We start from the raw sequence: 16,998 nt of genomic DNA on the forward strand, positions 1-16,998 counted from the left end.
AAACAACGTTCTTTGATGCGGCAGCACAGCCATTTAGTCTTGCGTTACCTTAACCTTAACCTAACCCTTACTTAACCACACATCACAACGAATTCAACAAACTACCACTAATACCTGCACCGCTCACATGCCGCATATATGTATTACACATGTTATGTATAATAATTGAACACCGTCGCAGCGGCGTTAACAACAAAAAGCGTATACGTCATTAATTTAAGACTAGGGACTTATAGAAGTTACCATGTTTTCTAATATTCATTCAAAACACAGCTTAATGATGCAGAGATTTGTTACTATACCATTTTCAAACCTACCAGGAATCTATGTAATAATTTCTTGCATATTTAACTCTTTTTCGAATGTTAATGCATACTTTATTACAAATATCACACAGTAAAATTGGTCAAAAACAAAAAATTAAATATGTATATTAGGTACATCAGTAACAATGTAAAAATATTCGATTTATATCCATTTATAGTTGAAATTTTGAACCACCCATTATAATACTGTTTTATATATACCTACACAGATTCCATTTTTACATGTTATGATTCTAATACCAATCACGAGATACTTTAATTAGTCAGTATTAGGTCATCTTACGTATTTTGTTTCATCATAAAAAAAAAAATGTTATTAAATTGTTAAAAAGTCCCTGGAGAAATTCGATGTATTTTATTGAAAAATTAGTATTTCATATTTAAACTTCGGGAAGTTAAAGATATAGTGAAGAAAAACGTTTTACGGTTTAAATTATATTAAAGCGATTCATTATATAGACTCATAAATAATAATATATATATATACACAGTAATCTATATATTGTGTATACTGTATGGCGGATAAATAATTATCTAAAGAATGCGTATAAGTAAGACGGCTGTCTGAAACTGTAATAGTACACACAATATGATACCTACATCATTAGATTTGGATTTAAGAAAATATGTTAAATATTAAACATTATAATTCATAAGAATTATCGATAAATATTTATAACACAACACCAATTATTATATTAAATAATATTTCATAAAATGAGAATGTTTATGTTAAATTTAATATAGTAAATTGTGAATTATCGGCCCCCGCACGAATCTGCAGTTCAGTGGGGCCCATTATATTTTGAAAAAATTAACAATAGTAATAATAATATAATACAATATATGATAATAAAATTATTTCACACGCAAAATGTATATGTTTGAGTCGTGCCGCAATCAAAGGTTTGATTACAACGAAGGCGGCATCTCACACAATCACCTATATAAACCTTGACGATACACAAAAACGCACTCAATCGCTCACCTGTTTTTTATACATTTATTATGTATTTTTATACTTAATTCATGTTATTTCTTTTAAAATAAATTTAATCTTACACATTTCATTTTGATATATTATCTCCTCTATTTTACCAATTACTGAAAAGAATAAATATACAATAAAAATACATACCTTGAAAATAAATCATATAAAGAAAGTTCAGTAGTGCAAGTTCTACGAAAGGTAAAGAATCATTTGTTTAACATACAGCACGTATTATTTTATTTAAAACTATATTAAAAGAAAAACTCTTGTACACCTGTCACCTACTCTATCCTCATCTTATAAGATGACACATAAAGTTACTACATTAAACAAATAGTGATGAGTTAAGGATAATAATAATAATAATATTAAATTAATATAATATTTAAATACATTTTTGCGCAAATATATATACAACCTCTGCAAATTATAACTTAATCGTTTCATATTTTTTAAATTAATTTACTATTTTATCGTATCCTATATGTTAATATCTTATATTTAACTCATTACATAACTATTAATTAATATTATATCGTCGTCATTGCAAGTCTTTTAATAGAAAACCTATTCACCGGGGGATTCGAATAATAATATAATATAGTTATTGGCAACAAGTAGGCGGTAATAGCCGGGATGAGGGCCGTGAATCGAGAGACGTCCAGCGGGAATAGAGACGACTTTTCGCGCTCGTCGGCGCCGCCACCGTCGCGCCGCGGCGTGACAACCGTTTTTAACGGTAAGGAGGGTCACGGCTACTGTATTATAAAAGCTCGGGCGGCCGCATTTCCAGCGGACATTTTGACTTTGACCGTCCAACCCTCCCCGTATTTTACAATAATTTAATATACTTTCAAAATATAATATTGTACACCGACCAACAGTTGTAATATAATATCATCGTTATAACTTCTTATTATATCGTTATAGGAACGTGTTTTCAGCAATCACATTTTCTCCTCATTTTTCTTTTGCTCCTCTTTTCGAATACTAAACAAACATTATAAAAATTATACAAGCGATAGAATATACCGCAACAATACTATATAAATAAACATCCCGTGACGACATCAACCAACTCAATCAATTCCAACAGATATACAACAAGGTAAATATATAATACATGTGTTTTAATTAGAAGCGAATTAAAATTTGAATAGTAAAGTATGCATTAACAGTTGTATCTACCCATCTATCTAAATTTTGAAAATAAACATTATATAACATTTTTTAACATTGTATTAATATTACTTATTTAAAACCTAATAAACCTAAATGGTTATCAGTTTTTCATTTAATAATACAAAAAAAAAAAACATACATAAATTACAAAAAAAAAATTGGATATAGATAATTTGAAATAATATTTAAAACAATAATTTTATAATTTCGATTAATATAAGCATACAATTTTAAGTTTACATTGGAGTATAAGTTTTAAAATATTTTTAAAATGTACGTGGATTTTATTTATACTTATCAGTTATCAATCAAGTTATCAATTGAGATAGAAAAAATTATTCGAAAATTAAATTCTATGCCAATATAGTATGTACCTATATATTATATACAAAGTTCAATAAACTGTATTTAATAGGTTATAATCTCTGCACAATAGTTAATGAATAAATTGTCTAAACATTTTCAGTAAAATTTTTTACATTTTAAGTTTAGACAACTTTTAAAGGGTGCAATATAATAGTGACGAAAATTTATCAGTAGAGTTATAAATCGTCATAAAAAATCCAACTGAAGATAAAACATAAGCTTACACTAATATTTTATATAAATTTATAAAGTAAAAATATATTATTTAAAATATATATAAGTACATTTTTTTACAATATATTTAATATTTTGAGAATGACAGAATTATTAAGAGGACGCTACACCCGTGTGTGTTGTCTCCGTCTTACAAATGTAAAATATAGCAAAAACTGTTTTTTACGGGAAAGAACTGAGAAGGCTACATTCATAACTAAGAAACGAAATTTTCACCGCATATAAAGGATAACTTAAGCTATGAATTATCGTTTTATTTATTAGATATAGGAACTACAAAAAAAGGTTATTCAAATTTAAAAATAATTGATTTTGAAACAATAACTTTTTTGATATAAGTGATATCGGAAAAATAAAAACGATATTTCACAGCTTAAGTTATTCTTTATATGTGGTGAAAATTTCGTTTCTTAGTTATGCGACTATAGCCTTCTCAATTTTCCCGTGCAAAATAGTTTTGCTATATATTTTACATTTGTAAGACGGAGATAACACGTACGGATATAGCGTCCTCTTAATGCCACAAGATTAACATTGTATTTCAATTATAATACAACTTATATACCTATTACCTATATATATTTCAAAAATCGTAATCTATAATTTCTTTCTACATACATCAAAAGTTTGCATACCGAAATATAAAAAATATACTAAGTATTATGAATTGGTTTTACTAAACTGATTCTCGCTATACAACCTAAGTTAAGTTAAGAATACGATTATCGATTACAACAAGAAACAATAATATAATCGTTTTCAATTTTAATTTTTCATATAGGTACAGACGGTACAGTTATACCGAATACCATTTGAAACTAACAACGAAAAATGCCCTGTTTTTAATTTTTAGGTATCATAATTATATTAAAAATTTAAAAATATCAAATATGTAAACATTTCAAATATATGCACAGTATTAACTATATACACCATATAATTTGGATAAGTTATAAAAAAACATTAAATAGACTAATTACAATTTTATAAATTGGTAATTAAGTAGATTTTTAAAATAAATAATGTTACACAAGCTAAATTATAAAAAGAAGCAAGCGACTATACGAAAAATACTAAGCAGGTTTGCTGTAATAATACGAATAACTCATGCATACTGGATAAATGTTCTAATGTACATTAATTAAAGTACACTGGGTCTATTTCAAAAATATAATATATTTTTTATAAAATTATGAATTTATAAATAGTTTAATAATGTAGCTATAATTATAGTAAACAATAAATAATTATATTTTTGATGACAATCTACATTTTTTTTAAATTCATATACTATAGAGTTAATAGAATTACTATCAACTTTTAAAATTAAAATTAATGAAATTTTATAATATCGAATAGATTTAAAATTAAACATAAATATTTCAAATTAACAATAAATATATAATACAATTTTTATAGCCCGTTTTAAAATTGAGATATTTTCAAAAATAAACACATTTTTAGTTTTGTACAAATAACAAATTTACTGTGTACCTACGACAAAAATATTTAATTGATCAGTTAATGAATATTGAATATACTTTAGTATATTTGAATCTAATAAAAATGATGATTATATATAATAAAAAAAATAAAAATAAAAACTAAAATGCATATTTATTCTAATGATAGATTTTACAATCCTAGACATTATATATTATGTGTTATATTTTATCATTATCATTTTTATTTTATTTTTATGTTCTATTGTTAAATATTGGAATATATGTACCTACTATTATTTCATCTCAAAACTTATTAAAACACAATTGTTTAAAATGAATAATTGAACAATATTGTTAAATTAAATATAGGTTGGTGGTAGGTCCAATGGTATCTAGGGACTCGTCCCTTCCTTCTATCACAATCGGTTAAAACTACAAAATTATATCAATGCCAATACTAATAAAATAAATAATCAAAAAAATAATATTTTTTAGTTTTTATTCGATTTTATCAATTAGTTATTTAAAGCAAAGACCTGCAAAAAATTTGAAGAAAGAACGCGAGATTATGACGCGTTCGATAATTAATATTATATTTGTTAACATTCAATATTTAGTAGGTAGTGCTTTTTGCTAGAGAAAAATGTATACAATATTTTTAATTCCCTCCATTACTTATTCCTATAGTATACCTACTCCCTTGAAAATGTACGATACCATAATTTAAAAAAAAAATAGACAATTGGGTAGTGTTCTGCTGTATATAAGATACCGAGTGGATCACTATATTATATAGGAGTGTTAGGTTTGAACCAATGACATATCATTATATACAAATAATTTCTGGGTGGAGAAACCAAAATCACCAAGTATATTTCCTGATATTATGCTTTTTTAATATATAGCTATAAAATTAATTTATTTTACTTTTAGTGTTACAGTAGTTTGATAAATATTTTCTGAAAATTTTGCATTTATTATAACACTAATATCGAATTATTATAATAATATATATTTATACTGTATTATAATTTATAAACTTATATAATTCGAAATTTAATATTAGCTTTTTGTAAAACTGTAGAACAGTAAAAATAGATTCATATTATGAATAGATAATAAAATAAAAAAATTTATTAGGTACACATAGTAAAATTCATAATGATATTTTTGATTAATAACAAAATAATCGTTATTAACATACGTAATTTTCTTTAAATATTCATCAAATATAACTATGTTAATATATTTTTAAGATTTTAGTTTAAGTATGAAATACTTATGAAAAACATTGTACCTATTAAATTTTCATACCTTCGCTATAAACGTTGAAGATTTCATCATTTTTTTTTTTATTATAAAATACTTGTACCAGTAGTTATGATTTTGATGAATTTGTTAAGACTTGAACTTTAAATGTATAAAAAAATTATACCTATTTTAGATTCTGAATGAAGTGATGAATGTATAATATATTGATTTTACAAATGTGTGTTTTTTTTTTGTTTTTGTGTCTGTGTACACTGTACAGCTAAGTTACAAAATAGCTAGCAATAGGTATAGCTAGCAACAAAAATGTTGGTTGCCCAAAAAAGCTTAAAAATCTAAAACAAGATCTGTATAAGTCGTTCTTATTGTAATCAAAAATCATTAGGCATAATTTTTATAATAAGCGTTCAAAGTTCAAATTTTTACGAAATATTTCAAAATCACGAAAACTTACAAGTAATTTTTTAGTTGATAATTCATAAAAAAATTTATATTTATATCTAAAGTTTAAAATTCAACACTATGTTTTCAATAATTTTTCCTTCAAAGAATAGAAGTAGAAATAGAATATATAGAGAAAACTCAAAGCGTCATTGTAAGTAAAATTTTAAGTTCGTTTGAATTTTAAATTTTTACGAAATTGTGTAGCGATAACGATTTATCCTCAAACGAATTTAAATATTTATTATTATTCAAAAAGTATAAGTCGTACTTGAACATTTCATCAGTTATTAAGATGGGCGTTTTCTTTACATGATTTAATTTACAAAATATTTTGCCTATTTATAGGCATTTGAAATATTCGTTTTTGTTTAGTTTTTTCTTATATAAGTATTGATAACATTTTTTTGGCTGAATCAAAATACTTGAAAGTTTAATACAAAGTTTCTCATACTAACCTAACCTAACGTAAATCTTATAGTGATTCAAAAATTATAAGAATACAAAGGCACAATTTTTTTTATTAGCATACTTGATTGACAAAAATTCGTCAAAATTATGAATATTTGCAAATTATTTTGTAGTTAAAATTAGTAGCTTAGAGTTGAAAATATAACAATATTTTCCATAAGTTTGGCTTACAATAATTATAAAAGAACTTACATTTTGTGGTATTTAGGTCATTAAAACATAAAACACCTTTTTCATCATCCACTGGAAATTATATCCTAGGCTGACAAATCATCTCCGTTCAGAATCGTTTTTCGAATACAATGATACCTATTATTGGATTCAAATTTATTAATACATCCATTATAATTACCTACTATACAGCAAATCGTTATTCACTTGACTACTATTTTTTTAATTAATGAAAGACTGATGATAAAATATATCGTATATTGTTTATATCAACAAATACATAATAATTAATATTTAATTATATTTAGTATAAATGTTTTAAGAAGTTTTATCAAACGCGGAAAATAAGTCCGCGTGCGAGTAGCTGACGTTCGGGAACGTTAGGTGAATGATCTCGAGTTAAATAATAATTATTATTATTTTTACACATAATACAAGTAAAAAATGAATTATAACTAAAAAAATAAGATTTTAAATTTCAAATTACAAATTGTTTTTTTATACCAAGGTAATTCAACTTATACTTTTTAAATAAAAATTATACGCCACTCATGCGGAAAATAGAAAGAGTATATTAATGCTAGGCCAAGTTCTTGTTTCGAACTGTAAATGTCAGTTTTCAATTGAAATTTTTTTAAATGGAAACATGTACCAATGAAGTTGTTTTGCATTTTATGTGGAATCCGGTAACAAATAATTGGTTATTCGGCGGCAGCACAGAATGGGACCACGTTTCGTTCGAATTTCTAACAACAGCATCATGACGCTAAATGATTATCTATCGCTTCTCGAATAATTTGTTTTCTCCACTTCTATTCTAACATTTTCATGTATCCAATTTTGAGAATAAGTAAAGTTGTACGTTTGGACAAATTGATTAACTATAGCGTAACATTGAATAAATTCGATAAATTCTATTTAAAAACCAATTATATTAATAGGTATAGTATATAAAACAGTATAAAAATATAGGTGAAAACAATTAGAAAACTTCATTACATAGCTTAGTTATTTGTATAATTAGTAATTTACATATACATACTCGTTTTTTTATTATTCATTAGTTTATTACATAATATGCACTTCATTTTTGTTTGTTATTAAAAAAAAATCATCTATAGACAAATTATTTTTACACATATTTTTTGATACATTTTAGAGGTTTAGCCAACTTTATAAATACAAAATAAAAAGGTTTTATTTTAAATTGCTGTTAAAATAAAAATCGTTTTAAAGACTAAGGTACATAAAGTACATTTGCTACAATAAATAATAATAATAATAAGTCCCTAAAAACTATAAATTATGCGAAAACAAAAACGTTAACAAATTAAACAATAATACAGTAGACACTTCATCTTAAGTTAAATAAATAGAAAAACTATCCTTTAAATAAAACAAATATTAAGTTAGGAATACTAAATTTGTAAATAATAAATGGACAAATTTAATTTAAAATTACCTATAGGTATTAAATATTATTTAATAAACTTTTATTTTATATACAATCTATTTAAGTATTTCAGATGAAAGTTTTTATTTTTATTCACATTTTTGTAAAAAGCCTAAGGATATTTTAACCCCCCCCCCTCCTCCCTCAAAAAACAATTAATTAATAAAAACATTCACAATAATAAGTAAAGAAATTTAAGAGATTTTATTTTTTACAATTTTTACGCTGTTACATAATAAAAAAACAATCAATTCCGAATCAATTCCTTGTTTAATTTTTTTAACAGAAGGCAAGATTAAAATAAAATAAAAAAAAATCAACCAGGAAGAAAATTTAGTTAAATAATCATACACCGTGCTTCAATTCAATTGCTTAATAAAATTATATCATACATCAACTTTTTTTTTGTATTTTTAATAAATTGGTGTTAAGAATTTATTTTATAAAAACATTATAATAAATAATTTAAATAAAAGAACAGTTTCATACTATAATTAATAAGTAATTACTAACCAAAACAGAGGCAAACTGAACAATAGAAAATTCAACACTCCTATACCAGAAATGTGACAATGTCTCCTTTTAGAAGCTTAAATAAAAAACTTTCAAACAATTATATTGACAGCAAATTATTTAATTTAGACAACATATAGAATCTCTAATCTACTAAAAATGTCTTGGTAATTTTTTCAAATTTATTATTTATTATTAAGTATTTTACCAACTTTACTAAACAGATAACTCAAGTCATGTTAGATATTAATAAACTGTTAAAGTAAAATTATTAAAAAATACATTTAACATGGAAGTTTTTTAAAATAATACATTTAATATTGTTATTTATTTTTAAATGTGAGTTGAATTTTTAGCTTTATATCTATAAGCTCATTGTTATGATATAAGTTCAGTCATCAGATTCAGATACATAAAATTTAAGATAGACAATATTGTTATTTCATTAATACAATTTTACTTAGATCTATGAATAAAATGTCTGCATAAGAGTAATTAGGTTAAATATGTTAAAATAATAAAAATATTATGTAAATACATGAAATGTGTTACATAATTTTTATCAGTTCATTATTCGATATAACCATGCTAAACGATTTTCTTTGTAAAATCAGGACATTTCTCAATGTTCAATCTCAAATGCTTAAAATCCGGGTGTATGGTAACCCTACACATAGATGTACCTAACTAAATTGTAGGTACTATGATTAACTTATTAATATTCAAAAAATTGTAAATGTCTGCAATAATTATATATGATTATTTTTTTAGTAGAATATGCTCATTTACATTTAAAATTATTGTCTATAAATATCATTTGAAGGTTTATTAAAACTATAAAAAAGACATAAACTGGAATACTGCAATAATGAGAACAAGATTAAAGATAACGTTTTTGCAATCTATTTTATTTAACTTTGTCATTAACTATAAAAACATCTTAAAACAACATAAACATATTACTATCTATTACCATTATACATAAATATATATATATTAATACTCTATGAAAATGAAATAATAGCCTTTACTTTAAATAACTTTTACTAAATTAATTGTACCAAAATACATACTACCAAATACTTTAAAATCAATCAAATAATATCACATAAATTTTAATAACAACTCATTAATAATATAAAAGTAGTTATTTAAAAAAAAAACAAATAATCATAATCATATATAGATGGAAGTGTTATTAATTGATTTAAATAAATTTATTGATTTTTTTTGTATTTTATCTTTAGTGCTAAAATATTTATATATATCGTTTCCAACAAATTGTCCAGAAACTATAACTACCTACAATATTAATAACTCAACAATTAAAATATATGTTGAAAAATATAATACGATCTAGTTTACAGTTTACCTACACTAAGAGTCAATTTCTATTTCTATTACAATTCTAAAGGTGTAGAATTATAAATTTAATTATTCTCTTTCATAAAGTTAATTTAATTTGATTTAATTAATATATATATAGCTAAGGTTAAAATAGATTATAATTATTATTTATTTTAATTGTTGCATACCCATCTAAATATTATATTATTTATTGCAATAGATAATCTAGGTAAAAATTATAACAATATTTAATATTAATAACTGTTTTAATAAATCTGAATACAATATATAAGTTATTATACATATAGCTATAATTGCATCAATATATTATATACAATTAAGGATGGCAAATTAATAATAAGTTAAAATAATTGTATATTTACAGACAATAAAAATGGCAATGAATTGGTGGAAAATAATGGTCTTGCAAATATTGATAACTACTGTAATTTGTTCAACTGGATTGGATCTTGGCGATGATTCAAAATTATCAAATGAAAATATAATTTTATTATTTAAACAGTTTTTAGAGGTAACATTAAGTAATAAAATTAAAATAAACCAATAATTATACATGTTACTTTTTATTTATTTATTGAGTTATTCTATAAATAGGATATAAATAATCAACACGCCATTAAAGATAATGATGAAATAGAAAAAATAAAAGATTTATATCAACCATTGTCATTGACATCATTAAATGGCAAATATCTTGACAAATTCACAGAGAATGAAATAAAAAATGAGGAATTACAGCAATCAACATTTGAAAACCATCAAAATATGAAAAGTATTAAACATTTTAACAAGAGAAGAGGTAAGAAAAACCATAAGTCATAAAGAGTATTAATATACTATATAATATATAGTATCAGGCACATCATTTGAATAAGCTGAGTGTACATTTACATCCATTTTTTTTTTTATAAAACACTTTCTTTAGCGTATATATTTTAAATTTTATATTGAACCAGTATTTCATGTATTAAATTTTATTTTGCATTTTTTTTTTACTTTTCCAATACATTTTTGCTGTAGTCCGACAATTGACTAATTACCAAGACAAAATATGTAACAGTAATTTATTATAAAGATCAAATAATAATAATAATAATGTGAACATGTTTGAAAATACAACCATAATAAATGAACAAAAAGTCTCAAATGTTTAGTTGTGTTGAATAAAAATAAATCACAAAAATTTTAATTTCCACTTAAATGTCAAAAATAAAAAGAAAGTAAACAATTGAATTCCTTGTTCTTATTTTATATACAAGATAAACATAATATTATAATCTAGGTATATCTATATACCTGGTAATGATTTAAAAACTACAAATAAAATAAAATAGTGACTTCAATACGCCTGTATAGTATATATTTATGAGTATACTATATTACTATGTACTTATTGTTTTGTATTATAATAATTCATAATTCACTTTTACAGATCAAGAAAATTTATGTTATTTTAAGATTTGCAACAAAAAAAGATCTATAAACGACTATGACAATTTTATCCGCTACATAACAAAAAGATATTATAATCCACAACAGTTTTAAATTATCAATTTTTGATTTTATTGGAAAAAATAAATTCTTAGTAAATGTATTATTCCAATAAAATAATAACATAAATAATAAGTAGTTTGGTACTGTGAAGATTCATTAAGTTCGTAATTCATTAAGTATATCATTATAATTCATATTTATATACAAATAACAAAGCATAGTAAACATTTGATGTATTAGTTATGTAATTTAGATATTTAGATATTATGAATGTCATTAATGCACAAAATTAAATATATCTAATACCTAAAGTTTAAATAGATTTTAATAGAAAATTATATTTAAATTTTAAATTTTAATAATTTTAATCAATATACTTGAAGTAAAATATATACATAGGTTTGTTTATTTATTACTTAATGTAAAATGTACTATACTGTGCTTACAGTAACCATAGTAGAAAACAGAAAAAAGAAATAATTACTAAGAAATGATAGGTGCCTACTACATCTACCTATGAATAATCTTAAATTTTTGATCTTGCACTAATAGTTGAACTAAAACATGATATTTTAGTGTACTAAAATAATTGGCATCCTAATATAAAATTCAAAAATAGACCCCCAGATCTTATTTCACTACTTTTATTTTCAGATAACTTTTGTAGGTAGATGTTAACTTTAAGATAATCTAGACAACAATAAAGAATAAATATCTTTTATCCTGCTTAATATGAATAAAATTATATCAAAACTTAGTAGGTAATTAAATTTTGTAACAATAACAAATAAGTTGTATTACTAATTGTAGGTACCTATTTTTCATAACTAGATCATTTTTGTTACTGACTTTGAATAAAATACCAGTAATTAGCATGTGTTTAATGCAATTTTAGATGAGACAATCACAGTATTCAGGCTGTGACTGTGAAGAGCAATATGTATTTATAAAAAATTTAATCTTGTATATTTTAATATTATAATATTTAATGTGTATGTTGAATCGTTTACATAAAGTTGTTGGCCTAGAATTGAATAATGCAAGCAGCTTTTTAAAATTAAAATTAAATCTTGTACAAACAGGTAAAGACTAACTTACAAATTATAATAAAAGTAGTAAGTATATTAGTGTTACCTATTCGTTCTTCTCATAAAATATAAAATTGAAAGTGCAACACAATTATTGAGGATTAAGGTAAATACTACACGAGTAGATGGAAATGTTAAAAAACGTAATAGAAATTTTAAATGTTGAAGACTAAGAACAAATAAACGAGAAAATTTGAAATCATACTACATACTAAATTGTAAGTACACACTACTCACTAGTTACTTGTAGTCACAGACACCGACCAGCTGGTAACTTAAGCTATGGTACTCACAAATTCACAATGATAACTTACTTAAATGTCGCTGTTATCACCTATTAACATTACTAGTCTTATCAATCTGTACATGATAAATTGATGAAGATAACAGACAAAATTGAAAATAATAACATTTTAAAATAATTTTACCTATTGATAATAATAAATTGTTAGTATTTATTGAATAACTATATTACTATGTATACTTATCTATGATTTGAAATTTAATATGATCTTTCTGTTAAATGTACATATACACACACACACATATATATATATTGATATTATTATTCATTTAATAATATGAAAAAACGATTTTGAGCATAGGTAGATGGTCTGTTGACACTCGACTGGCAGTATAACATATTTTATAATACCTACAAATTTTTTATTGTATGTTAACCTTAGTAATATGGTAGGTTAAACTTATTTTTATGAAACATATTGCATTAAATAGGTACATATTTTAAATTTGTATATCCTAAAATTATAATTTATAAGTGATCGGTAGGTAGCTTCAAATAATATAGGTATTCCATGTACCTATATAAAATTGGATTGTTTTTAATATTTCGAAAAAACGATAAAAAAAAAGAGTGGTCAATAGTGAGTAACTCTCTGCTGTATAGCCGGTCACTATAATGACATCCATTAATGTTTAATTTAATACATCATTAAATTTTAATAAAATAATAGGTATATCTATCGCGGTATAGGTATCAAAAATGATTCTGAACGGAGAGAATTTGTCAGCCTAGGATATAATGTTCCTTGAATAGTGAAAAAGGTGTTTTATGTTTAATTGATCTAAATATATCACAAAATGTAGGTTATTTCATAATTATTGTAAGCCAAACTTATAGAAAATCTTGTATTTAAATTTCAACACTTAGCTACTAATACAAAATAATTCACAAATATTCGTGATTTTGACGAATTTTTGTCAATATTCTTATAATTTTTTAATCACTATGACACTGTATAAGACTAACGAATAAGGAACTTTGTATATTAAAATTTCAAGTACCTATTTTGACTCGGCCAAAAAAATTTTATCAATATTTATAAAAAAAAAAAAAACTAAACAGAAACGAATATTTAAAATGACTATAAATAGGCAAAATATTTTGAAAATTAAATCATGTAAAGAAAATGCCAATCTAAATAACTGATGAAATTTTCAAGTATCTACGCGATTTATATAATTTTTGAATAATAACAAATACCCTTAAAATCGTTATCTGTTATAATTTCCTTAATATTTAAAATTCAAACGCCCAAACATAAGATGTTTCCTATAGGTAATAACTAATAACACATCGAGTTTTTTCTATAGCTATTTGAAGAAAAACTGATTGAAAACATAGTGTTGAATTTTTTAACCTTAGATACAATTATAAAAATGTTATGAATTTTCAACTATAAAATTATTGGTAAATTTTTGCGATTTTGACAAATTTCATAAAAATTTAAGCTTTTAAATCTTATAAAAAAAGTTCTGACCAATGATTTTTATTTTATTTTTTTACTTTAATAAGAACAACTTATAAGAAACCTTGTTTTAAATGTTCAAGTTTTTTTAGGAACCCAAAATTTTTTAATCAACACTTAAAAAAATACTTAGAAAAATCAAAAATTTTAGTTGTCTATTAATAGCTCAAAAAAAGTCAAAATATTTTGAAAATTTAACTGGATAATATAGATAAACATTTAGTGAAAAATTCAAGTATTTACAGTGATTAGTTTTTGAGTTACAACTATATAAAAAAATCGATTTTTTTTTTAAACTATTGGAAAATTCTTACTTTTGACCTCAATAATGGACTAAGGATATTCACTTTTCCATCTAACCCCCCTCCCCAAATTTCGAAATTGAAGCATTATTTCAACAAGTTATGCTGTACACAGACACAAAAACAATAAAACACACATCATTGTAAAATCAATACATTCATCACTATATTCAGTTCGTTCAGAACTTCAGAAGGAATCTAATATGTAGGAACTAGACATCTAGTGTTAAAATTTAAAGTGGTTTACCTGAGATTTATGTTATTTATCAAGACTTTAAAATGAAAAACTAAAAAAAAATTAAAATGTAATGCTTATGAATAACTTAAAATGTACCTACCTATTAAAATATGAAATATTGAAATGTTTTAAGTTTTTAATGTTTACATGATTAATAATTTTTGAATTATAAAAACTACCTAACTAAAATCGATTGATAAAATATAATCTTTATTTTATGTGTAAATATAACCAATTTAATAAAAATTTAAACTTATAATTACCATTATATCAAAACGCTGCAAAAGTATAATTTTATATTAGATAATATAATATGTTTTGAAAATAACCAAAGTGACTGATGCGAGAACAAAATGGCATTGATACCCATTGTTTCTATTTCCAAATTCCATCCACAACGTATTCAGAAACTATCCTTCGAGAGCTAAAATAAAAGATATCGATTATCTGGCACTAATAAGTCTTGATTTATTTTTTTGGATTTATAACTGCAATATGAAAAATACCTATTATCTAAGATAGTATAAAGATATACACTATAATATATAATATTCATTGTAGAATTAATTTATTAATTTTTATCATTAGCTTTAATTTCTGATCGCAATAAATATATTTCAATTACACAAACCCTCTAAAAGTAGTTAACGATATTTATAAATTATTTCATAAAATATCTGCTATAAATTCAAAAAATATTCCATTATAAATTAAAAAAAATGGGTAATACCGGAAACTATTGATGCGCATAGGTTAAGTAGTAAGTACCTAATTATCGACTAACTTATATAATCTATATATAATAATGTTATATACCGGTTATTTTGGCATATGAGCGTAAATCTACATACTATAACGTCTGAGTTGATATTATTTCATTAGAAGGCGATATTTTACTATAAATCATCAGATCAAGTTTTTAAATAAATTTAAATGTCCTAGATGAGGATTTGGGTGCAGTCAATAATTTAAACAAGGTTTTACAAAAAAAATATAACAAACTTCATATTTTGTTATCTGTACTTATACCGTTTTAATTAAATAAAAACTCATCTTATAAAAGTATCTTAAATCAGTATGCGTCAAATAATGAGAATAATTCAATTCACAAATGTAAATACATTAAAAAAATACGTTTTTTTTTAAATCTAAAAAAAGGAAAAAATTGTTGATTTAATAAACAAATGCAATTACATTTTAATGAAAAATCACTGGAAATAATTAAATGAAAATATGAAATGTTTTATTTGAATACTGAATAATTTGAATTAATTAATTAATTATGATTCTGAAGAATAGATGCATTGAAAAATTGTTTATACTTTCTTAGTCTTGTTGTCTTATACCAACCAATAGCCAATAGGTATTTGGATAGAACTAATTTCATTTAAGTATAAATTGCAAATAGTTTTATCATTACTATATAGAGACTATTGTCAATCTCTCTATATAAAGGAAAGTGTACTTTAATAGTAATCAAAATAAATGACAACAGTCAACAATAACAGCTAATGCCAAATAAGAGCAGAAAGACCATAACATGTGCTGTCGCTCTTTTACTACTAGAAATATTTTCAGGCACAAAGCTTTAAGCTCATCGATTAAATAAAACACAACAATATGATATAATACTTACCTCCAAAAATTAATTTTATATTATTTATATTGATTTTTCCCTATTATAAACAATAAAATAAATTAAACATAATTTTATCAAATATATTATAATACATCCGATTTAGATTAACATAACTGTATGATTGAAAAAAATTCAAAATTACCGGGGTTATATGTCTCTAAATCAATTGCTCAACTTTATTATAAATTAGTATACATGAATCATCATTACCTTTCCAATCCTTGTATCTAGCGATTTC

General features: G+C 23.3%; 2 protein-coding genes across 5 annotated transcripts in view; one reads left to right on the top strand and one right to left on the bottom strand.

Moving 5' to 3' along the window:
- LOC114125187 (DNA ligase 3) overlaps window positions 1-13,148 on the bottom strand; it is a 35,968-nt gene extending 22,820 nt beyond the window's left edge. The window contains exons 1-3 of one of the 4 annotated variants that reach the window (XM_050206290.1): window positions 13,050-13,064; window positions 12,859-12,981; window positions 6,918-7,034 (exon numbers count right to left, since the gene is read on the bottom strand). The gene's annotated coding sequence lies outside the window, so the exon portion shown is untranslated. Of the gene's footprint in view, window positions 1-6,917; window positions 7,035-12,858 lie in introns of all 4 variants that reach the window. The other 3 variants (XM_050206288.1, XR_007605789.1, XM_027988724.2) reach the window with 3 other exon arrangements.
- LOC114125188 (uncharacterized) lies at window positions 2,129-12,305 on the top strand. Its single transcript, XM_027988729.2, has 4 exons — window positions 2,129-2,425; window positions 10,595-10,741; window positions 10,825-11,029; window positions 11,663-12,305. The coding sequence occupies exons 2-4, from the start codon at window positions 10,604-10,606 to the stop codon at window positions 11,773-11,775; spliced, it is 456 nt and encodes a 151-aa protein (XP_027844530.2). The 5' UTR covers window positions 2,129-2,425; window positions 10,595-10,603; the 3' UTR covers window positions 11,776-12,305.
- Window positions 13,149-16,998: the final 3,850 nt, after the last annotated feature.

The sequence above is a fragment of the Aphis gossypii genome, chromosome X (genome assembly GCF_020184175.1).
Source record: "Aphis gossypii isolate Hap1 chromosome X, ASM2018417v2, whole genome shotgun sequence".
Lineage (NCBI taxonomy): Eukaryota > Metazoa > Arthropoda > Insecta > Hemiptera > Aphididae > Aphis > Aphis gossypii.

Coding starts and splice junctions, on each gene's coding strand:
- LOC114125188 (XM_027988729.2), top strand. CDS start 10,604: ATGGCAATGAATTGGTGGAAAATAATGGTCTTGCAAATATTGATAACT. Junction 10,742..10,824: donor TATTTAAACAGTTTTTAGAG/GTAACATTAAGT, acceptor TTCTATAAATAG/GATATAAATAATCAACACGC. Junction 11,030..11,662: donor ACATTTTAACAAGAGAAGAG/GTAAGAAAAACC, acceptor TCACTTTTACAG/ATCAAGAAAATTTATGTTAT.